This window comes from Antechinus flavipes, chromosome 4, assembly GCF_016432865.1.
Source record: "Antechinus flavipes isolate AdamAnt ecotype Samford, QLD, Australia chromosome 4, AdamAnt_v2, whole genome shotgun sequence".
Classification (NCBI taxonomy): domain Eukaryota; kingdom Metazoa; phylum Chordata; class Mammalia; order Dasyuromorphia; family Dasyuridae; genus Antechinus; species Antechinus flavipes.
In genome coordinates this window covers 94,944,271-94,969,977 of record NC_067401.1, presented here as the reverse complement: position 1 = coordinate 94,969,977, position 25,707 = coordinate 94,944,271, and the positions used below count along the sequence as shown (strand labels likewise).

At 35.8% G+C, this 25,707-nt stretch overlaps 1 protein-coding gene across 1 annotated transcript in view; it reads left to right on the top strand.

Annotated features, from left to right (window-relative positions):
• GPR137B (G protein-coupled receptor 137B) overlaps nt 1-25,707 on the top strand; it is a 93,398-nt gene that overhangs the window by 49,891 nt on the left and 17,800 nt on the right. The window contains exons 2-3 of the mRNA XM_051993554.1: nt 6,131-6,180; nt 23,847-24,069. Coding sequence (XP_051849514.1) covers nt 6,131-6,180; nt 23,847-24,069 — 273 coding nt within the window. The remainder of the gene's footprint in view (nt 1-6,130; nt 6,181-23,846; nt 24,070-25,707) is intronic.

The window sequence follows — 25,707 nt, the reverse complement described above, 5'->3', positions numbered from 1 at the left end:
CATGGAGAAAGTTGGTGACCCCATTTGGGATTTTCTTGGCAAAGAAACTTAGAATTTTGTCATTTCCTTCTCTTGCTCATTTTACAGATGAGGAAACTGAAAGATAAGTGACTTGTTTAGGAAGTGTCTAAGGGCAGATTTGAACTCAGCAAGATGATTCTTCTTGAGTCTCTCCTGGTCTGGTGCTCGGTGCACTATGGCGCCTCCTAATGGCCCTTAATGCAAAATACAGACAAAGTAACTAGGAAAAAGACTGAACTCGGATCTATAAAAACTGACGTGATCTGGGCCAAATCATTTAACCACCCTGGGTCTCAGTTTCCTCATTGGCCAAGTGAAGGACTTGGACTATATGCCAATGAGGTCCCTTTAGCTCCAGATCTGATTCTATCATCTTAATTTCATGCGGATGGTGAGAGTCTGCAATAACAACCTGAAGTCACTGAGCGAAATTACCAGATGTGGCCTATGAATCATGCTAGAAAGTTTCCAAAAGATACTTTGTTTCATTGGCAAGGGTGAAAGCAAGATTTTGTTATTAGCTCTGTCTCTGTCTCTCTCTGCCTCCGTCTGTCTTCCTTTTCTCTATCTCCCTTTTCTCTGTCTCTGATGTCTGTTGTCTGGCTTTCTATGTCTCTCTCTGCCTCCATCTGTCTCCCTTTTCTCTATCTCCCTTTTCTCTGTCTCTGACGTCTGTTGTCTGGCTTTCTCTTTGTCTGTCTGTGTCTCTCTCTGCCTCTGTTTCTTCTCTCTCTCTCTCTCTCTCTCTCTCTCTCTCTCTCTCTCGCTCTCGCTCTCGCTCTCGCTCGCTCTCTCTCACACTCTCTCTCTCTCTCTCTCTCTCTAATAAACCTGTGGAATATTATCTCGGGTATCAAAAGCACCCAGCTGTTTAGCTTGTAAAGCTCATATTGACATTTCCATAAGTTCATATTACATTTCAGTAGCACAACTTGCAGTCCCATATATTAATATTCTTAGGTTAGATTCAGTTCATTAGTAATTTGACACTGTTTTTTCTGGCAGCAAAGGAAACACCAAGGGATAAAATAACTTTCTTCATGTTGTGGGATTTGTGTGTGACACATGGAATTGAACTTAACTCAGAGATCAAAAGCCCTTCGATCTCATCATCTATCTCTATTAACAAAATTGATCGGTCAGCAACACCATTGTTTTCTTAGAATGACTCAGTATTAGGTGGGCAGCATACTGTAACAAATTGATTACTAGACTGGGAGTCAGGAAGTTTGTTGTTGTTCAGTTGTTTTTCAGTCATGTTCAATTCTTTTTTTAATAATAGTTTTTTATTTTTAAAATACATACAAAGATATATTTCAGCATTTACCCTTGTAAAACTTTGTTTTCCAAATTTTTCTCCCTCCCTGTCCTAGACAACAAGTCTTCCAATATATATTAAACATGTACAATTCTTTTAAACATATTTCTACATTTATCATGCTGTACACAAAAAATCTGATCAAAAAGAAAAAATGAGAAAGAAAAATAAAGCAAGAAACATGTTCAACTCTTAATGACTCCTTTGGGGGTTTTCTTGGCAAAGATACTGGAGTGATTTGTCATTTTTTTCTCCATCTTATTTTACAGATGAGGAAACTGATGAAACAGGACTGGTGACTTGTTTAGGATTACTAAACAACTATTAAGTGTCTACAGCTGGATTTGAACTGAGTCTTCCTGATTCAGAATGGGCATTCTATTTTTTCACCTTCCTGCCCAAGTCAGGAAAAACCCAGATTCAAATCTGAACTACTTGCTGATAATCTGGGCGAGTCCTTTAGCTTTCCTGGGCTCTCATTTTCTCAATTGGCTAAATAAGGTTGGACTTCCTAGCCTCTAAGGTTCCTTCCAGATATAAATCTCTGATCCCATGATCCATAATATCTACTGGAAGTAAAGCTCATGAAAAGTCATGGATATCTGGGTTAAAAATATTTTGGGGCACATGGAATTTTATTTTTTAATTCCTTAAAAAAAAAAAAAGCCTTAGTTATTTGCCAAATGGCCCAGGAAAAAACAACTCAAAGGCATTTTCTTATGTACCTGATTCCTTCCTGCCATGTTTTTTTTTTTTTTAATTCATTCAGCAAATATTTGTGGAGCTCATATACTCTGTCTAGGATCATGTCCTGGGTGCTTCCCTGAATCAGTGCATGACATTGGACAAAAAATGACTACCCTAGTTCTTCCATGTGAAAAAATGCTCATCTTCTATCAAGTTCTTTCTCTAGAATTTCCTCCCCCTCCTTATGCCCTTAGTGCCATTCTTCCTTTGTCTGAAGAGTTCTTGAAATTCCACTTTCTCAGTGAAGCTTTTCCCGGCAAGTTGACCGTCATATGGCAGTGAACACTTGGATCTTACTGCACTCTGACATATGGCCCACATCCCCAGCACACAAAGCCCTTTTGTACTTTCAGCCCAGGGTGAGGCTCACATGCATCTTGTGGTCAGTGGAAGTTTGGGTCTCCCATGTGGGTTTCTTCCAAGTTGAGTATGTGGAGAGGATAGGGGAAGGAATGGGAGTGGGGAGTAGGGAAGGGAGGGTGCTATCAGGAAAACAAGCTCCTCTTCCTTTTAGGTTTAGTGATTTAGGGCAAGTTATTTCACTCCAGGCCTTAGTGTTCTTCATCTGTAAAATGAAGGGGTTGAATTAAATGGGATCTAAGATTCCTTCCAGCATTGAAATTCTTAGCCTTTGGAATATTATTTTTACTGCACCAGGAAAACTAGACTATGTGGCTCTGCTATATATAGCTAAATTTTGATTCAGGGGCCAAGTAATCGGTCCTTTACTCATCTACTTTATTTTTCTACAAAATACTTGTAGGACTCATCAGCACTACCACCAAAAATCAATTTTGCTGTTTGCTAATAGTTGTATTTTTTTTTCCTTTTCTTTTAAAGATTCATTGAGGGTTGGGGAGTGTCAGGTAACTAGAATCCTAAATCTCTTTAGATGTTTTATTTATCATTATTAGTGAAAATTTTAAATTTACCCTGAATAATATCTAATAATAATCAAATACCTTAGGGGTATTAGTGATTGCAAAACACTTCAAGACATTGGATCTGATATTCATTCCTTTTAGATGTGACTTTTTAGACCTCAAGCTTATCTCTAAAACATGTATTAACAAAATAGAAAAAGAGGAAATCAGTGAACTGATAATGCATTTAGAAAAAAATTGGAAAACCCAAAAAATCAGCTGCTGTTGTCTCTATCAAAAAGAAAAATACAAAAAAACCTTATATTTCTTTTGTATATGCCTATATGTGTATGTATGTATATGTATGTGTATATATACATATACACACTATATTATACACACACACACACACACACATGTATATACACACATATAGGTATATGTGTATATGTTGTCCCTGACAGAATAAATATGTGTGTATGTGTGTGAATATACATAAAAACACTATATATGGATATAGTGTGTGTATGTATGTGTATATATTGTCCCCTGATAGAATAAAAGCTCTTTGAAAGCAGGAACAGTTTCATTTTTTACTTTTTATTGAAACCTAGCACAGTGCCTAGCCATAATAGGAATTTGCTAAGTGCTTGTTGGTTGATTTGAGTAATCAATTGGTTCTCTATTTGCTATTTGTGTAATGTTGAGCAAAACACTTAAACTCTCTGGACATCAGTTTTCTGACACCTATAAAATGAGAAGATTGAATTAAATAACCTTTAAGGTTTTTTGGGACCTAAATCTATGCTCTTTTGGCCCTAAATACTATGCTAGGTAGTAGGAAACTAAAGATAAATATGAACTCTTTCCTAATCACAATGAATTTAAAATCTGTCCTGTAATTCTGTACATGAAAGTACCAAAAGATTACTTCATAGAACTAGACATGAAATTCATTTGGTAGGGCAAAGAAAGAATCTTAAGAGAAGTAATGAAAAGAAATGGAGAATGGGTGCCAAAAAGTACCAGATTTATACTACAAAGCAGTGATTAGCAATATACATATATCATTTTATGTAATATATACATATATGTATATATATATATATATAACAATATACATATAATAATACATTATACAGTTTGATGAAAATACCTAGACTTTACAGGCTCACTTGGATTTTTTTTGACAGTGGTTTTGGCATTTTGCCTTGATGGAAAAAAAGTCAATTTTCCATAGAAAATTAAGACACAAAGGCAAGTGAGATAAGTACAAACGTGTCCAAAGCAAAGTGTTATAGGAAATTTTAGAGAAGTTTACTTTCCTGTGGGTATAAGAAGGGAAGGGGTTTCAGGAAAGACTTCATAAAATAGGTATTTGAGTTGGGCCTGAAAGGAAGGGAGAGATATAAATAGATGGTGGCTTGAAGGAGTCCATTCCAGTCTTGGAGATCTCTGTGAGCAAAGCCATTGAGATGAGAGGGCAGGATGAGAAGAAAAGGGGAGATGGGGTATCTGAGTGGGCTGGAACCCAGAGTATATTACCCAAAGGAGAATAGATGGATAAGCTGGAAGTTAATTGAGAAGAGCTCTGAACACTAGGGTCAAGAGCTGATACTTTATTAAGCAATAAATGGGGAGTTGCTGAAGTTTTTGACTAGAATAAAATAGCAGATCATTATAAGGATTGCTCAGGCAAGATTATGGAAACTATACTGGAGTTAATGCCATAGTGTGGCTGAGAAGAGATGAAGACTAGGGTGGATGTCGTGGTAATGGAGAGGAGAGAGCTTATCAGGGAGAGACTATAGAGACAGAAATGACATTACTTGGCATTTGATTGGCTTTGTGGCTTAGGAGAATTCTTGCTCAGGTGTAAGTTGGAGTAAATGGCTCCTGAGAACCATTTTAGCTCAGTGATTCATGACAAGGAAGAATTAATAATGATCCCCAGTTTCAGACCTGGAGGATGACACTAATAGAAAGAGAGACACTTACATTTTAGATACTTGTTAGGTTGAGTGATCCTGAATAAATCACTTAATCCTGTTTGCCTCAGTTTCCTCTGTTGTCAAATGACCTGGAGAAGGAAATGGCAAATCCTTCCAATATCTTTCCCAAGAAAACTTCAAATATATTCATTATCAGTCCAAATAATTGGACATAATTATTGAAATAATTGAACAAAGTCGGCTATATAAGGCACACTTCATCCAGGGCCATCTCTTATTGTCCTGTCTCTCTCTGGCCACTGGACCCAGATGGCTCTGGAGGGGAAAGTGAAACAGGTGATGGACCTCCCTCACTGAAATCCAATTCACTTGCATTATATCATGGTCCTCTTCGAAGGAAGGACAAACAACAATAACAACAATAATCAGCACCTCAGATCCCAAATAAAAAAGTAAAAGGAAATTCCTAAGTATATTATTGAGAGACAGTGTTGTATAATGGATAGAATAATAGAGGTGGAGTTCTGCATACTTCAAATACTAACTGTAAGATCCTGAGCAATTTTCTTAATGTCTCAGCCTCAGTCTCCTTCTGTAATATAGGGATAATTAACAGCACCTACTGAATAGAGATTTTGTGATTAATAAATTTATTATAGATTTGCCATGTGGAAATATAGTTATAGCTTAAGAACCAGATAGAGCTTATGTTTCTCCCAAAGAAAACAGTCTGCTTTAAGGGCACTGAAGTCAGGAAGATTTTTGTTATTTCAAAATGTGCTGTGAGGAGTGAAAAATGTGTCGACAGTTAAATCACATTGAAATAACAACAGCTTGAAATTCCCACACTGGTTTAATGCCCACTACTGAATCCACTTAGGTCAGTGAGCATTTTGAGATCAGGTCAACAGTAGAATCTGACTCACCGAAAGCACACAATAAATTTGAAATCTTAAAATAAAAGAGAAGTTGTCAACCTATAATTCAATCAAAATTTTGCTTTTATAATTTCACTGTGTATAAAATATTTAGCCTAAAATACTCAGAGTCAACCTCTCAAAATTTGGCCAAACAAGCTATGGCTTTCTCAGTGTCTCAGAATTCACATTAAATGTGTGTGTGTGTGTGTGTGTGTGTGTGTGTGTACACATATATATAAAATTCCAGTGAATGTCCTTAGCTTCTATTGCTGCACACTCACATGATGTCATTTTTCTCTGTCCTTACAGGTGATTTTCAAAGCAAAATCAAAATATTCTCCAGAATTACTTAAATATCGGTGAGTATCTTTTTGAAACTTCTCAACAATACAAGATAAAATCAGTCATTTTACTTTCTTTCAGTATACATTAAAAAACATATTGACATTTTTTTTATTTTTACATTATTTTTAATTCCAAATATATCCCTCCTACCCACCTATCTAGTGGACTATTGCTATCACAAAGAACAAAAAAAGAAAGGAAAAAAGTTCCAAGAAAACGACTACTACTACAAGTAACTAGTATTTATATAGCATTATAAGGCTTGCAAAGTGCTTTAGACATATCTTGTTTGACCATCACTTACAAAGTAGGTGCTACTCTTATCCTCCTTTTACAGATCCTCCTTTTACTAAGATACAACAGTTAAGAGACTGGGTCAAAGTCATACAAACACTGAGTATTGGAGACAGGATTTGAATTTAGGTTTATCTTCATCCCTATCCCAGAGCTTTATCTACTTTAGCATTGAGCTCCTTTTCCCCATACACACAACAATGGAGTCTGATTATATGTAATATTCCACCTGTGATTTCCCCACATCTACAAAGATTTAGAGGCACTTTTCCTCTTCTTTTTGTCAGGATTAAGGTTGGCCATTAGGATTATACATCATTCAGTTGTATTTTTTGTTATTCTTTCTATTTACATAATGGCTATAGCTTTCCTGGTTTTTCTTAACTTAGTTCAAATAAGTCTTCTTCTGATGTTCTGTCATTATCATATTCATTGTTAATTCTTATTAATAAATGTTGATCTTATGGCATAAGTAATTTTCAACTGTGTGATACAATGTATGAAGCTACTCTCCTGGAGTCACCTGGCCTTAAAACACTTAGCTAGGTGTGTGACCTTAGGCAAATCACATAATTTCTGCCTCTATTTCCTTGCTTGTAAAATGGGGATAATAATAGCACCTGTTTTAATAACTAATTGTAAGGATTACATGAGATGATACTTTAAAGTCATTTTGCAAACCTTAAAACACTTTATGAATGCTAACTACTCCTGTTAATATGATATACCATAATGTTTCAGTTTCCCAGTTTATGGACACCTTTTATTTCTAGTTCTTTGCCCAGACAAAAAGTTCTTCTAGAAATATTTTGATGTGCTGGGAGGGAAAGTACTTTTTTCCTTTGTTTGACTTAGGGTACCTAGCAATAGGATCTCTGAGTTCAAAAGTATGGAGAAGCTGTCATACATTAACTCTTATGTCTGGATTTCTGGTTAACACTTATTAATCATATACTAATATTAGTTACCAGAAACAATCCCTGCCATATCAATGTTTGACTAAAATGATCAGTGCACCCATCTCCCAGCAAAAGTTTGCTCATGCTAATTAGTTACTTGGATTTTTGCAATAAGTATATACTCCTAGGGGTACAAAGAACTAGATTAACAGAAAAATGAGCAGGAGAATCATGAGCTAAAGTAGGCAAGTATTGATTGTTAAACATTGTCCATAAGCCTGTCTGGGAAATGCTTTTGGAAAGAATCCACCCACTGAATACAACATGTGCAGTAATAGATTTTGGACTGCCATTTCTAGCATCCAAATGCTCTTTTTCTTTCTCAGTGTATCTAGTGCCCATATTTAGGAAAAGCAGCCAAACCCCTCATTATTCTTTGTTAAATTGGTCTTTCCTTTGTTTCCAAGAATTCCACAGCTTTGCTCTAGTTCTTGAATCTTTGCTTTCTGGAGATCCTTACAACAAACAAAAAGAGTGAGGGAAATATAATTTTTCTTTTTCTTTTCTTTTCTTTCTTTTTTGTTCAAATCTGACCTCAGATACTTACTAGCTATACAACCCTGAGCAGGTCACTTATCCCTGTTTCCCTCAGTTTCTTCATCTGTCAAATGATCTGGAGAAGGAAATGGCCCATCCTTCCAGTATCTTTGCCAAGAAAATCCCAAATGGAGTCCCAGAGAGTCAGACATAACCGAAAAGTCGACATAATAACAGGAATAATAAATAATAGCTAATGTGTATGTAATGCTTTAAGACTTGCAAAATACTTTATTTCATTTGATCTTCACAATAATCTTATAAAGTAGGTGTTATTATTCACCCCATTTTATAAAGGAGGACACTGAAACTGAGACTAGAGAGATTGTGACTTTCCTAGCTGGAAAGGGTCTGAGGTAAGATTTGAACTCAGATCCTTGTGAATCCAGGACCCACAAGTGTGTGAAGTCAGGTTTGAACTAGGAAGAGGAGTCTAGCTAGACTCTGGGCCTGGCACTCTGCACTATGGCGCCATCTACCTGCCTAGCTTGCTTTCCACAATAATGTAAGGCTCTAACCCCCCTTTCAGTGGTTCTCAAAGTATGTTCTAGACCTGGCAGGGGTCCTCAAACTACGTCCCAGCGGGCCAGATGCAGCGGCTGAGGATGATTATCCCCCTCATCCAGGGCTATGAAGTTTCTTTATTTAAAGGCCCACAAAACAAAGTTTTTGTTTTTACTACAGTCCGGCCCTCCAACAGTCTGAGGGACAGTGAACTGGCTCCCTATTTAAAAAGTTTGAGGATCCCTGGAGGGATCTCTGAAACCCTTTTAGAGGGTCTACAAATTCAAAAATAGTTTTTATTTCCAATATGGTAAATGTCTACAAATATAATCCAGATAAACAAAAACGTTTTGGAGAGATCCTCAATAATTTTTAATAGGATAAAGATACTGAAAACAAAAGTTTGAGAACCACTGCTAGGAAGTCAGAATGAAAAAATAAAACAGCCCCCAGATTGAAGCAAAGCATAATGGGTATGGAAAATTAAGGAAGGGTATTGGTGATACCTTGGCTAATTAATGGGAAAATTTGCTAATTGGCATTAATTGGATGATAACTGGGGTAGTTGGTTCTCCTGTAGTAATGAACTATGAAACAACAAGCCAGTCATAAGATTCTGTCAGCTGGGAAGACTCACTCCTGCTTTCATCATGAGCACAGGGATAAAAGTTTTCCTTTAATTTCAAGGGATACATTAGCTGGGCCAGACCAGCTAAAATCCCAGTGGCAAAAAGGCCAGCCCACTGTCCTGTTTGTAGAAAAGCAAAATTAAATAGAGAGGGTTGACTTAGACAAGGTGGAAAGTTTCTAGAAGTCAGGAGATTGAAATGGAGATGGGGTAGAGATTGTGGAGTTAGAGTTGTTATGATTCAAGAACATAAAAGCCAAGTATAAGGACGGCTGAGGAGTTATTCATGTTCATTCACATCCTTAATCTCATCCATTCAGCTCCTGTATCATTTCATTTAAACCAGACACCAGGATGGATGTTTTGTCATGATTTACTCCTGGCCATGCTTTGATATGTTATCCTTGAAATAAATACAGTAGCTTGTCCAATTTAATCAACATTCAATTTAAATGGAACAAATGCATTAGCTGGAAGTGTTTGAAGCTGTCCAAGCTGGCCCTATAGCAATTTCTGTGTTCCTGAAAAGGTAATTTATGTATAGGCCAGCCAGCATATCCTCATTTTTCACTTAATTCCTTTTTTTTTTTATTAAGTGCATCTGTTCAGAGTGTTGGAATCTGTGCCAATTTAATTAGGTTTTTCTCCTCCTAAATCTTTTCTTTCTAATCTCTTCAGTTTAAAAAAAAAAACAACCACTCCCAGAGGCAATGGATGGGGTTACCTAACAGAGCTTTGTTTCAGGTGTTTTCAACAATTTTTCAAATGTCTCCTTTTCAGTAGAATCAAAAATACTTTGGGTTAGGTTCTGCTTTTTCTTTTTCTTTGGGAAAGGCATGTTATTCAGAGAGAAATGTAGCTTGCTGTTTAGAATTCATCCTTCACACTTCAACCACAAAGCGTGACTTTGAGAGAGCTGCTTTATCTCTTTTTCTATAAGTAATTTAAAAATCCAATTTTCTTTCTTAAAAAAAAAAAAAGAGCGATTTATCTATCTGTGGTGAGTCGTGACATCCTGCCCCATCTCCCTCAGCAAAATTGTTGAAGAGATGAGCTTACATGTTTCCATTCTTAGAACTAAAATCAGGTTTTGTTTTGTTTTTTTCCCTAAGAACCAGGATTGCTGGCACTCAGAACAAAACAAAACAAAAATACCCCTACGCAAAAGTATTTTATTTGGTCATAAACAAAATCCCAAATATAGTCAGTTTTGAAACTGAGTAATAATGTGTCGTCTCACTCTTTAGGGATTCACTGAAGGTATGCTAACATATCCAAACTGAATTCTTCAAGTAAATTAGTTCCTAGATTGGGCCGGTATTGGTCAAACCCAGGGGGATGTGTTGGCTCTGGATCCAAATGACTCAATATAATAAAGAAGGAAGGGCAAATGTTGCTGTTAATGATTGTCTGGAGTGTGCTTGTTCTATGTTACTGGGAAGATGGAAGTTAAAAAAATAAAATATCCTTTAGCCATATGAGTGGGCACTAGAGCTGTAATGTCATTGGTCTGGGGATCATATTGGGGAAGAATTCATAACCCCATGTTTCCTAGAATTTAGAGATTAAGTGGCTCCCCCAGGGTCACTTAACCAATATATGTCAGAGGCAAGATTTGAGTCTTGGTTTTTAAGTCAGCTCTCTGTCTATACACTATTCCACATTGCTTCTCATAGCTTTCAATTACATATCTTTATTCTAATTAATTAATTTCTTTATTTATTTTTGATGAGACAATTGGGGTTAGGTGACTTGCTTAGGATCATACATCTAGGAAGTGTTAAGTGCCTAAGGCTAGATTTGAAGGCTTCCTGACTTCAGGACTGGTGCTCTATCCACTGTACCACCTAGCTGCCCCATTTTAATTTATTTTGCTATCTTTTGTTTTTACATCTCCTTCATTTCTAAATATACCCCTTTGTCCTCTGCTTCCCAAGTAGCACCCAAAGCAAAAAATAAAAAAAGAAAGTGAATAACTAACCAACATGTCAACTAAATCTGGCAATTAAATCAACTTTCTGAAGTTTCCTACTTTTGCAGAAGATGGTATCTGTAACAGCTGTGGTGGTGGTGGGGAACTGGGGGGTGCCTGAAAGAAAGAGATAAAGGAAGGATGGCTTTTATAAGTGGTCTAAGAACTGTCAGCAATATCTGGACATTGGATTGTAGTCACAAGTACAGAGGAATCTTAGAATTTTGGAGTTGGAAAGAATCTCAGCAGCTACTGAGTTCAACTTGCCTGAACAGGAATCTCTATTATCCCCATATTAGTGGTCAGTCATCCAGCTTCTGCTTGAAGGCCTCCACTGAAGTGGACCAGCTACCCATTAAAGTAGCTCATTCTACTTTTGACCAGGTCTAGTGGAAATCTTCCCCTTGCACAAAGCCTGAAATCTGGCCCTCAACAACTTCCACTCATTAATACCAGAGGCTCTTCCGAGTAATGAAAGTAACTATCATCTCTAACCACTCCCCTCTTCCCCTAGGTAGTACATTCTTCCCCTAAACATCTCCAGTTGCTTTAGGTGATTTTTGTAAGGGTTAGCCTTGAAGCCTTTCGCTGTCGTGTTTGCATCTTTCTGGATGTGCTCCAGCTACTCCTTCCTAAATTATGGTGCCTCAGACTGGACACAGCTTTCAGCTAGCTCATTTTAAACAACATACCTCTCTCTTTTTTTAAAAAAAAATATTTTATTATAGTTTTTTATTTACAAAGCATATGCATGGGTAATTTTTCAACACTGACCCTTGCAAAATCTTCTGTTCCAAATTATCCCCTCCTTCTTTCCACCCCGTCCTCTAGATGGCAGGTAGTCCCATACATATTAAATACATTAAAATGTACAACATAGTCTCTTAATGCAGATTGCATTTGTCACCTTGGTCACCAGATCCCATACTATGGGCTCATTCAGATTGCAATCAAAATCTTTTTCACTTATCTAACCACAAAGCCCCCATCCTATTCTTGTGAAGAGGAATCTTTTAACCCACAATGAAAACTTTCATTTTCTCCCTATCTCCACCTTATTATATTGAATTAGGAGACAATATCTTCTCTTTTGTACATAGTACATCTGGAAACCCTAATCCCCAATCACTTTATGGGATTATTAAATAGATATATTTAACTTTATACCTTATCCCCAGGAATTAATATGATAGCATACTGAAACCAAGAAGTAGACTGTGAAAGAACTCTTCCAGATACACATACACACATAAACACACATATGTGTATATTTATATACATACAAATGTATACATACACATATATATGTGTGTATAGTTATACAAACATGTCTGCATTGTATATGAATATACTATATATAATGTATCTGTACAACATATTATATGCCATAATATAGTTTACTAAGCATACTCTTGTATATATAATGTAATATGTATATCATAATATATATAATGATGAAATATATTTAATATATATGTAACATATATGAATAACATATAACATACTAAGCAATATATAGCATACACAAGCAATCTGATAGAGGTTTACATGTACAATCATTTTAAACATTTCCATACTAGGCATGTTGTGAAAGAAACATCAGAAAAAAAGGAAAAACTATGAGAAAGAAAAAAACAAACAAAGAGAGGTGAAAATAGTATGCTTCAATCCGCATTCAGTCTCCACAGTTCTTTGTCTGGAGACAGATGGCATTTTCCATCCCAAGTCTATATCGCTGAGAAGAGCTAAGTCTGTCCTAGTTGATCATCACACAATCACACAAACAACAAGCTGTTACTGTGTATATGTTCTCCTGGATCTGCTCACTTCATTTCACAGCACTTCATTTTACATACATTTTTTTAAAAGCTTATATTAAAGTGGAAGTGATTAAAATTGTGCCCTCTTCCAAACTTTTAGTTTCTTCTTTGTATTTTTTAAATTTATTTTCTTAACTTCTCTCTCTGAGAGAAGTTCTTAACGCTTTCTCCCTGAATGTCCTATCAGCATCTCTAACTCAACTCAGCATGTCCAAAGCCAAACTTTATTTTCTTTCTTCCAAATCAGCTTTTCCCCTAACTTCCCTTCCCTCTTATTGCCTTGACCCAGTCACATAGTTTAGGAGTAGCTGCTGTCTTTGATTCCTCCCACTCCTTAGTTGCCAAATCATATGATTTTTAACCCTTTCAGCCTTTTCCTTTCTACTCCTAGTCCAAGCTCTCATTATTTCTTATTTTGATTATTGCTGCAGCTTCCTAATGGCTTCTAAGTTCTCCCTCATCCAGTTCCACAGTCAGAGGTATAATAGGAATTATAGTACCTAGAAAAACCATAGTGGACAGCCAGATAGGAAGGAACCCTTGGGGAAGAACAAGAAACCTGCTGCCAGATGAAGAGAAGAAGGTAGAGTTAAGGAGGAACACAGCTCCTCTGGAGCAGTTCTCAATCTGGGGACCATCAGCTTTCAAGTTGGATGGGGAAGAAAATACATTATTATTTTCACTAAGCTCTAAATGAAATGTAGCGCTGACTTTAGTTATGAATGTTGTGGCCTTTTTTATGAGTGTTTTTTTGTCTTTTGCTTTGAGGAAAACCCCAAATTAACCAGATTTTAGGACTAAGTAGCAGTTTCTCTTAGTCTCACTCCTCAACCCACAGTGTAACTCATTTGCATTGCAGGCAGGATGACTGGCAGTGTTGGCAAGCCATGGGAAGTGGTGTTTAATTGCAAACCAGACATGCTGTAGCTAGCTCATAGTTCATGCTCATTTAATTGATTTTTAAATAGCATTCATGATGAGACTTATCCTTAAAAGCCCAGATAATTCTATTTCCAAAGGCCAGTTCGGGTTACAGTGGGCTACATAAAAGCATTTGTGCAAACAGTGAGCTATTTTTTTGTATCGAGACAATGAGGTTGATTCATAAGCTCAACCCATGTTTTCTGGATGTTTCCAGCTTGCATTCTTTACTAAAATGTACTGTTATCACTAAAATGCATTGGGAAATAGTGCTTTTAGAACACAGGCTCTCACCAGGTCTCCAAAAACATTGTGCTCCTGATCCTACTCCTCACATGGCATCTCTGGACACTAGTGTATGTGTTTCAGTATATTCGATTATTCATCCTAATCCCATTCAGTGTCTGCTGCATAAGAGGCACTTAATAAATTATTGTAGAATAATTGATTGATCTTGCCATTGTCCCTTTGGTCACATAATAGGCACTGAGGAACCAAATGGAATGAATAGAACCATCCCTACTTGCAAGAAGCTTACATTCTAATTGAGATACGTTAGTGGAAAGTGAATATATGCAGAGTAGCTATAAAGAGAAATAATACAAATACAATCAAAACAGTTAGATATAAGGTAGTTGGGGAAGGAGGACACTAGCAGTTGGGGGATCAGGAAAGATTTTATTCCTACTTACCATTATTTGGTAAAATTCTTCCCATCCTGGCAGGCTGGGTTAAATTGGTTTGTGGGCAGTAGTTCTGAGTATGGAGTCAGACTACCCAGGTTTATTATTTATTAACTCGTGGACTTTTGGCAAATCACTTATCAGCTCTGGACCTCAGTTTCCTCAACTATACAATGAGGGAATTAGACTCCAAGATCTTGAAGGTCTCTTGATTCCTAAATCTAAGATCCTATCTTCTCCCTGACTTATTGATTGCAATTACCTTGCCTTATTAGCAATATGACCAAGGGCAGATCACTTAAAATGCAGATAATACTAGCACCTAAAGCAATAATTATTGGGAAGGGTCAAATGAGATAGTTATAAAGTGCTTTGGCAAGCTCAATGCTAATTATCACTGTTATTGTTTTATTTTTGTTATTATTAGAAATGCTAATTATTGTTATTGTTGTTTTATTTTCATTATTATTAGAAATGCTTATTATCATTATTGTTGTTTTATTTTAGTTATTATGTCTCTGCTTTAGCTCTCTTTTTATTCTTAACATATGGTCTTAATTTATATATTAAAGTAGGACTGGATATCATGTGGAGGACGTGAAAAGGATAGGATCCGTGCCATCCAAATATTAACAACACATAGTAGCCACTGTGTAGAGCATAGTAGAGTTCTGGGTTTAAGGAACATAGCAGCACTCAGACATCTGTATAGATGTTGAACAAACATAACTACTTTGTATTTAACATAAACAAAGGGTAAATTATTTTGTGGGTATCTAAAGGAAAGAGAAAATTGTGATTTTTGACTAGGCAATCAACTATTCAATAAACGGGCATTTATTTAGTGTCAGCTATGTGCCAGGCACTGGGATACAATGAAAAAATGAAATAGTCTCCTCCCTCAAAGAATTTATATCCTGTTAAGGGAGTGATGTGCATATTTAAGTATATGTCTCCAAAAAAATACAATATAGTTCTGAGAGGAGAGTGACCAGGGATCTTGGGAAGATTAGGAAAGCCTTCAAATAGAAGGAAAAGTTAGCTCTAAGAATTCTGAGAGGGATCCATGAGGAAGATGTGAGAGTGTGAGAGCATGTAAGTTCTTTGAGATCAGATAGAGTTTTATTTTTATCTATCTCCTCAACCCTAGTATGGTGCTATTCTCCTAGTAAGCAGTTTTAAAATGTTTGTTGAGTTAATCAGGCAGGACTGAATCTGGTAAAAACCAGTGCACCTTTCCTAGGTAGCCAGAAAATGTCTTGTAGGAGGTAGGAATCCAGAGACTATTTAAATGAAAGAAGCAAAAGGAAGTATATTCCACTCACATGTTGCATAACCTAACATAGTACCTAGTATTTAGTAGATGTTTAATAAGTGATTATAGATTGTGGTCATCTAAAATAAAACTCGGGAGGAGATAGGGGCGACTATTGGAGCTGTCAGGGTGGTCCTGTGCTGAGGATACAAAGAAACAATAAAATAGAGTCACTAAATAACTATGTATAGACAAGCTATTTGTGGGAAATATATATATATATATATATATATATATGCACATACATATTTATAGAAAATATAAATACATATATATATACATATATATATATATATGAACAAAACAAACATTTATTAAGCACCTGCTATATTAAAGGTACTGTGCTAAATTCTTTACAAATATTATCTTATATGATCCTCACAACAGTCCTGGAAGGAGGGAACTATTAATATCTCCATCTTTCAGATGAAGGAACTGAGACAAAGTTTAAGGGTTAGCAGCCCACCACAAGAGAAGAAAGGTTTCTAAAATCAAGGAAGTTCCTTGGATCATCATATCAGGTCATTGATAAGGTCTCAGTGTCCATTGATGTGAGCACTAGGGCCACTGAAGAGTGATATGCACAGAAATAGCAGTGTTGGAAAGGACCTTAGGGGCCATTTATGTTTTGAAGCATTAAGCTATTTTCTAAGAGTAGATTGGTTACATAAAACCCTCCTAGAGTGTCTCAACTTGCCACTATCCAAAAGTGACCCTGAGTTCTCAAAAATTCTGCCAATAGAATACAAGCCTTCGCAGGTCCTATCAACCCATGAAGGATTTCAAATTGATGTCCCAAACTTTGCCTTATTTTTTTTTTTAATCAGAACCTACAACCTTATTTTCTAACGTTTAAGTTCCTTAATTTTGGGTTGCTTCCTCACAAGAAGGGAGCTCTCCTTAGTGTGATGCAGTATGTATTTAGCAAAACAAGTACTGTTTGAGCCTGCGGCTAAGTGATTCAAGCAATCTCTTTAGGATCTGAGTCACAAGTGCCTGAAAAGCCTCTCAATCCCTTCAATTTATGGTAGTTTTATATCCAGGCACGATTCTTCAGTTCTATCCTTTGCCACAGAGAAGACCAGCTCTTGGATTTCTGCCCATGAGTGACACACTGCCCATTATTTTCAGAAATAGAAATCCTTAAGGATCCAATCTGAAGCATTTATTATGTATTAAATATTACCAAACTGTTATTAATTTTGACATCATACTTAAAATTGTAATATTAATGTTAATTTTAAACATAATATCCAAATAATCAAGATTGTTTTGCTGCTCAAGTATAAATGTATAATTGACCAACAAGAGGCTTTAATTGAATATGCATCAATCAGTCAAGAAGTAATATATTAAATTATTATTAAATGTTTACAAAAAGAAATATATAATCCTTTTTTTGTTCTTGTTATCTGGAAGTAGCTTGCTGTAGTTGTTAATTTATTTGTCATTAATAAGAGAAAGCTGACAAATGTATAAAATTGTTGATGAAATTATAGTTGATCATGTTTGTATCTAAGTCACTGTTATAAAATAGAGTTGCATACCATTTAAATTTGTGACTGTAAATTTGCAACTGAAATTTATTTTTCTTGATTATCAAATCCATGACTCCTAATTGACAAATCACAACACCACTCATGTTTATGTTTAAAAAATACCTTTATATTCATATCTCTTTTAATTTTTAAAACAACTCTGAGAGGAAGGCAGAAATTATTCTTGTTTTATAAATAAGATAGCTGAGGCACTAAGAAATTGTGATTTATCTGAATGTATATAATAATTTAGTGATCCAGAACTTATATCTGCAGACTTCTAATGGTATATCATTTTCTGCCCATTTTATAAGAGATCATCAATCAATCAATTAAGAAGTAATTTATTGAACATCTATTAAATGCCAGACACTAGTGATACAAAAACAAAAAAAGAAATAGTTCCTACCTTTAAGGAACTTTAGTGTCAAAATAATTGACAAAAGGTATAGATTCTTTATTTGTACTTATCACATCTTGCCTTATATTCTTTTCTGCACATCTTATTTTTTCCTCTCACTCCTCCAGCAATAAGAGCAATAGGTGGAACATTTCATCTTTGTAACTCCTAGGCCTTACATATAGTAGGTGTTTAATCAATGTTTGCTAACTTTTGGGATAATAATCAAACCCACTTCCCAAGGCTGTTGTGAGAATCAAACAGGATAATGGATGTAAAGCATTTTGCCAACCAAAATATAGTGAATTATATAAAAGCAGAATATGTTCTTATAGAATGCTTTTAACTTGAACCATCAGAGACTTTAGAATCTGTATCTGGTGAGGGACATTAGCTTTATCCTTTGAAATATGGAAAAAAGTGAGACACATAAAAAATGTTATTAGAGTCACTGTTTTCAGTCAGCCTATTCATGGGCTCCTCTTCCCAGCTTTATTTTATTACAGTTGTATAGGTACGTCTGTTACCTTTCAGGTAACAGTCATTACCTGGAAAGTCAAGTTTATAGATTAAGCCTTGGCTAGTGCAAGAACATCATTGTTTATACTCAACTACTACTGTCTATTTACAAGAGCTGAGAGGGAAAAATGAAAAACTTCAAAAGCAGACATACTTCCCAGGAGCTATTTGGAAAGCTTTTATAGGCTTTGATTTTGGAGGCATTCAATAACAAAATGGAACCCAGCCCTTCAGAGAAGCTGCAGGAATTCCCTACAGGAGAGAATCCAAAATGGCAGCCTCTTCCTTCTGGTAAAAGGCCAACAGATCCTACAAGGCCCTTTTTAATTTGGCCTGGGGACTTTTATTAATGTGGCTAGTGATAATATTAGGCTTTAAATTTACCTTAAAGTGCTCAGAGTACCACTTTGTCTGATTTCTCCTAGAAAGACTAAATTCCAGTAACTCCCTACCCTCCAAGATGAAATACAAAATGTTCTGTTTGGTGTTCAAAGCCCTTCATCATCCACTCCCCCAACACATGTGCCCTCCAGCCTACTTATACCTTAAACCCCATCATGAACTCCTTATTTTTTAATTACAGCTTTTTATTTTCAAAACACATGATATGCATGGATAATTTTTCAGCATTGATCCTTGCAAAACCTTGTGTTGCAAATTTTCCCTCCTTTCCCCTTATCCCCTCCTGTAGATGGTAAGTAATCTAATACATGTTAAAAATATAATTAAATCCAATATGTGTACACACATTTATACAATTACCATGCTGCACAAGAAAAATCAGACCAAAAAGGAAAAAAATGAGAAAAATAAAATGCAAGCAAACAACAACAAAAAAGAGTGAAAATGCTATGTTATGATCCACCCTCAGTTTCCACAGTCCTCTCTCTGGATGTAGAGGGCTCTCTCCATCACAAGATCATTGGAACCATCCTGAACTTTTTAATCTAGCGACACTGACCTGCTTGCTGTTCCATGAACAAGACACTCTATTTCTCAGCTCTAGGTGTTTCCTCTGATTTGTCCCAGACTTGAACACTCTCCCTCTTTGTCTCCCCTTCCTGGCTTCTCTGACTTCCTTCATGTCCAACTGAAATCCCATCTTCTACAGGATAACTTTCCCAATCTCTCTGAATTCTACTGCCTTCCTCCTCTATTTATTTCCTATTTATCTTGTACATGACTTGTTTGTATGTATGTGTTTGCTTGTTGTGTCTTTCCCATTAGATTGTGAACACTTCTAAGGTAGAGATTGACTTTTGCTCCTTTTTTTGTATATTCTATGGTTAGTACCTTTTAATCACACAATAAATGTTTTTTGACTGACTGAAATCATGGCTCTGTTACTTATTTACATGCCTGAGCAAGTCATTTACTATCTCTGTTTTCTCATTAATAAAGTGGGAGTATTGGACTCAAATCTCTCTACGAGTTCCTTTCCAGCTCTGAATCTGTGAACCCAAAATCACATATCCAAAATTCAAATTTTTTCCCTCTCCCAAAAACTTCTCATCCTTCTATTTCAGTGGTAAAACCTTCATTCAATTTCCCTTTTTGGCATTGTTTTTATGAATTATTCTCTATTTTTTCTTTGTACCCACAAGACCTAGCAGAATTCTTGATATAGCATGTACTTAATAAAGGCTTATTGCATTGGACTGTTATAATTTTCTCACTGTTTTTAATTGTTTAAGGGAGTTAATATGGTACAGTGGAATCGGTGATGAACTTGGATCTTAATTTAAATCCCACTTATTCCTTGTATGACTTTGGACTACTGACAACCAATCTGGATCTCATTTTCATCAATTATGAAATGAAGAGACTGGACTACAGGACCTCTAAGGTTCCTTCCACTCCTCTAAAGTCATAGTTCTATGAATCAGGTTGTTGACAGACTTGGAATCAGAAAAATCTGAGTTTAAACACTGCTTCCAAGTTTTCCTAGCTTTGTGAACCATCAGCCCCAATTTCCTCATCTGTAAAGTGGGGATAGTAATCATATCCACCTCTCAAGGCTGTTGGGAGATTCAAACAGGATAATGGACCTAAAGCATTTTGACAACCATCAAGAACTATGTAAATATTAGCTATTGTTATTGATTCTATCTCTGGAATAGCTCTTATACCTGTCCTGACCTTTCCATTCCACTGCCACACCCAGTCTAGGTTGTCATTACGACTTTACTAGACTATTATATTTCTTGTCTAGGTCCTTATTATGATCTTACTAGATTTTTTTTTATAACTTCATTTACATTTTTTGTTAAACATGTCAAAAGTATATGTTAAATCCTATATATATGTGTGTGTGTGTGTGTGTGTATTTTTACACAATTATTCGGCATAAAGAAAATCAAATCAAAAAGGGAAAAAATGAGAAAAAAATAGAATTCAAGTAAACAACAAAAAGAGTAAAAATGTTATATTGTTAGACTATTTTTAATATGCTAACAAACTTTCCCCCCCCTCCATCTTCTCACATAATATTTTCTTTCCTTCCCAGTCTATCCTTCACAATAGATCTTCCTTATACATAGATCTGCTCATTTTCTTCCTTCATCAAAAATCTTTAATACCTCTTATTATCTCTTGAATCTTCAAGTCTTAGTAACTAAGCTTCAAGTCTTTCTATAACCTATTTTCTAGTCTTATATAACAACAAAGGTATCTAGGTGGCACAGTGCATAGAATGCCAGTTCTGGTGTAAAGAAGATTCATCTTCCTGAATTCAAATCTGACCATACATACTTACTAGCTGTGTGACCCTGAACTAGTCATTTAACCCTGTTTGCCTCAGTTTCCCCAACTGTAAAATGAGCTTTGCCCAAAAAAAACCCCAAATAAAGTTACAAAGAATCATATATAACTGAAAAATGATTTAAAAAACCAAACATAATAATAATGTAGACTCATAGTGTTATAATAATCATATAATAAAGTATTATAATAACATGTGATGATGAGGATAGTGATAACTAGCATTTGTATAGAGTCTTAAAGTTTGCAAAGCACTTAAGATATTTATCTTATTTGGTATTTTATATTATTCCCATCTATACATTCTACAGTATGATCAAAATGGATGATTTTCTCCTTAATTGTCCTTTGGGTCCCTGTTCCTGTGTCTCTGTTCTTAATTCTTCTTATACTTGTGAATATTTTTTTCAGAATCTAAGGTAGGGTGGGAAGCATTTCCAACATATACTCAACTTCTTCCAAAAAACTCCTGCCAGAAGTAGCAGACTGAGTAGGAAACAAAAAAATACCAAAATGTCTTTCATGCTTAACCTTTTAGTGAAAGCCAGCAAAGCTGTTGTTTAAAACAAAAGACTGAGGCATAAGTTCAAACCACTAATAGCCCATCCCCTTGCATTCCTGAGGCATCCTTGTGCCAGACATCCAGGAGTATATTAACTTATGTTTGGGGTAGAGTTTGAAGAGAATACTTATTCAGTATTCAACTTAATTGATGTTAATTTACTTCATCAATTTAATTCGACTTAAAGATGGAAGATGATTTTGCTTCCATTTTAAAAGAGTATGCAACAGTGTTTGGGTTGGAATCATAAAGATATTTTTTCAGAATTTTTTTTTTTACTTTGTGAAATAGTCACTTGGAGTCAGGAAGATTTGGGTTCAAATTCCACCACCTGAAATACTAAAAAGCTGTGAGACTCAGAGCAAATTATTTAATCTCTCTAAGCTTCCATATTTATTAGTAAAAGAGAAATAATAATAGCACTTTTAAGAATTTTGTAAGACTCACATGAGATAGCCTATGTAAAGTACTTTGCAACCTAAAATTCTGTGTAATTGTGAAGTTATTATCCTTCTCCCCTTTCATAGCTGTTGAATTCCTATCCATCCTTTAAAGCTCATCCTAAACTACCTGCTTTGGATCTTATAGGATACTTTATTATATAGTACTTATATGGTGCCATTATCTCATATGAAATTATATTCTGTCTTATTTGTATATGTATTACCACTTTACTAGATTAGCAGTTAGTAAACCATAGATACAGCAGTGTCTTCAGACACGTCTAGCTATTTGACTTTGAGTTAATCTCTTAATGTCTCTCAACCTCAATTTCCTCATCTATAAAATGGGGACAATAATAACATTTACTTCCCAGGGTTGAGAGAATCAAATGAAATAATATCTGTAAAGCACTTTAAAGACTTTAAAATAAGTCTCAGTGCAAATTTGAACTACTCATGCTTTAATATTATGCTAAGACTTTTGAGACATTCTATATTAAATATTCATTGTTGTTATTGTGGCTATTGTTCTTAAGCTTCCTGAATACAGGATCTAAATCTTTTCTCTCTCCTAGTACGGTGGTCTGTACTTAAGAGTCACCCAATACTTGTCAAATTAAATTATTGGAATGAAATTGATCCTTTCTGGGTAGTCATTGCCTTCTCAGGAGGGTATTGTAGGTTATTGATGTTAGTTTTCAGGAACCCAATGGAATCTCTATTATCTTCACAAATTCACTCCATTCTTATTTCTGTGATTTTACCCTAGAAGTCCCCCATGTCTAGAATGTACAACTAGCCTCCCCCCCAGTCTCATAAAATCCCTTTCTTCCTAATACAGTTGAAATTCCAGGTTCTACTTGAAGCTATTTCTGATTTCCCCCTGCTCAACAACCTGTTGAGCTTCCTAATTATATTTGATTTAACTACTTTTTAGCTGGTTTGTATTTAATCTGTACATATACACATACATGCCTATGTGTACATACATTCATGTACACATCCAGATATATATAAATATATACATTATATTAAAATATATGTATCTATTTGTATTGAAAACACTTGTAACAATGATTGACACATATATGAAGTTATTTCTGATTTCCCCCAATCAACAGCCAGTTCCCTTTTTCCTAATTATATTTGATTTAACTACTTTCTAGCTGGCTTGTATTTATTCTGCACACATACACATACATGCACATAAATATGCATTCATGTATACATATACACACATATATTCATATATACATATATGTATATATTTTGTATTGAAAGCACTTGGAATAATGAGTGACACATATATGAAGTTATTTCTGATTTCCCCCTTTCCTAATTATATTTGATTTAACTACTTTCTAGCTGGTTTGTATTTATTCTGCACACATACACATATATGCACATAAATACATGTATTCATGTACATACACACTGCATTGATGTACATGTACACATGTATGTACACATTATAAATACATGCATGTGACTATTGAAAGCACTTGATATATATAGATAAATATATAGAGAGAAATAGATAAATGCTTCTGATTAAGGCTGATTATTATTGAAAGACAGCAAATAGCCCCCACAGCAACTCTGTATTCCCTAGAAGTTACTGTATAAAATTTCAGGAAGAATAGACAACGGGGCATCTTTCCAACTTCTGTAAGGGTCTATAGCAGATTTTTAAAAGTCCATCCAACTATAAAATAAGGAGGCTCCAAGTTCCTAATCTTAGTGTGGCTGTTGTGGGGAATTAAGTAGGAAATTTGTATTCTGAGCTCAATATTTATGCAACATTTTTTTCATTCTTTCTTTTCAGACTCCCCCTCTACCTGGCTTCCCTCTTCATCAGCCTTCTTTTCCTGTTGGTAAATTTAACCTGTGCAGTGCTCGTGAAAACAGAAAATTGGGAGAGAAAGGTCATCGTTTCGGTGCGGGTGGCCATTAACGACACACTCTTTGTTCTCTGCGCCATCTCACTTTCCATCTGCCTCTACAAGATTTCCAAGATGTCCTTAGCCAATATATACTTGGAATCTAAGGTAAGGTGGGAAGCATTTCCAGCACGTACTCAACTCCTTCCAAAAAGCTCATGGCAGAAGGAGCAGATTGAGTGGGAAACAGAAAATGCCAGAATGTCTCTCACGCCTAACCTTTCGGTGAAAGCCAGTAAAGCTGTTGTTTAAAACAAAAGACTGAGGCATAAGTTCAAACCACTAATAGCCCATCCTCTTGTATTCCTGGGGCATCCTTGTGCCAGACAGCCAGGAGTATATTAACCAGCATTCAGGATAGAGTTTGAAGATAATATTTTATCAATTTAAAGATGGAAAATGATTTTTCCTCTATTTTAAAAGAGTATGTGACAGAATATGTCTTGGAGTACATGGGCTCCCATCTTGCCTGTGACTCTGAATTAGCTTTATGGCCCTGTACAAGTCTCTTTGCTGTGACTCGGGCCAATCATCTGCCAGGAAGAATCTGCTAAATTAAAGGCAGATTTTGATCTGTGTTGAGTGACGTACTTCCCCCACTGATAGTTCCTACAGTTAAAAATCATACATTCTTCTTGTAGTCTCATATTTACAATTTTTAAAAGACACTGGGGTTTTTTTGAAGGTTACTTGGTGAGTCAAGGGGAACTCAGTGTGTTTTAGTTTTCAAGGCCATATTTTTTCCCCTTGATTTGCAGATGACTAGAGCCTTATTGCTCCTTAGGGACAAGTGCCTACAAAATTGTCCTTCTGCTTGCCTTTTTAGCCACATGGTGATTTCTTTTTACAGAGAAGAAACCAGAATTAAAGGTGGAGAGGAAGTTATAAACCAAATCCATTCTCTACTACTCTCTTCCACCCTAGAAACATCAGTCCTTGCCACTTTGGATACTTAGGAGAAAATAAAATAAGCATATTTGAGACCATAGGACTAAATTTGCCTAAACAGCTGGTGTAGTTTTTTTCCACAAAGCAGATTGCTGAGCAAAGGAGTGTTGTGTAACTTTTGGCAGGACAGAATATTGACATCAGAGCAGGAGAGTCGGGCCTCTGCTCCCTTATCTACTAGTGATTTGCTGAGTGCCCTTAAAACCCATTTGTTTAATCTCTTTAGTCTGAAGACTGGGGCCAGGTGATGGAGTTTGCATGGGCCAATCTGCCATGCTCAGAAAGCAACCAATCATGACAAATTGAGGGATAGCTGCCAAGGAGGGCCTAGGGGAAAGTTCCTTAAAAATCCAAATCCTTGCCACCAAGCACCATTTTGTTTGCCGACATTACCTTGGAGAATTGAATCTTACAGCCAATGTGCTAGGACAACTTTTCGTTTACATGCTTTGCAAGGAAATGTCAAACTTGATTTTGTCTGAATTCCCTTGAACATAATCTCTTCTTTACATGAGACAGTTGGGGATTTTAAAAACAGGGAGAGGGAATTTAACAGGAAGGATTAAATTGTAGCTTTCTACTGAAGCACTATTCAGACCTCCCACAGGGAAAATAATAAGCATAATTAACAGCCATTGAAACAATTTAATAATACCTTGGATTTATTTGATAACTCCTTCCTGAAAAAAAAAAAATCAAAGCAGTCTCCAGATGTTCAGGTACAACAGCGAATATCCTGTTTATCCCTTGATGTTCTGATTGGTTAGAAAAACTGACCATTTATTAAGTGAAGAATTT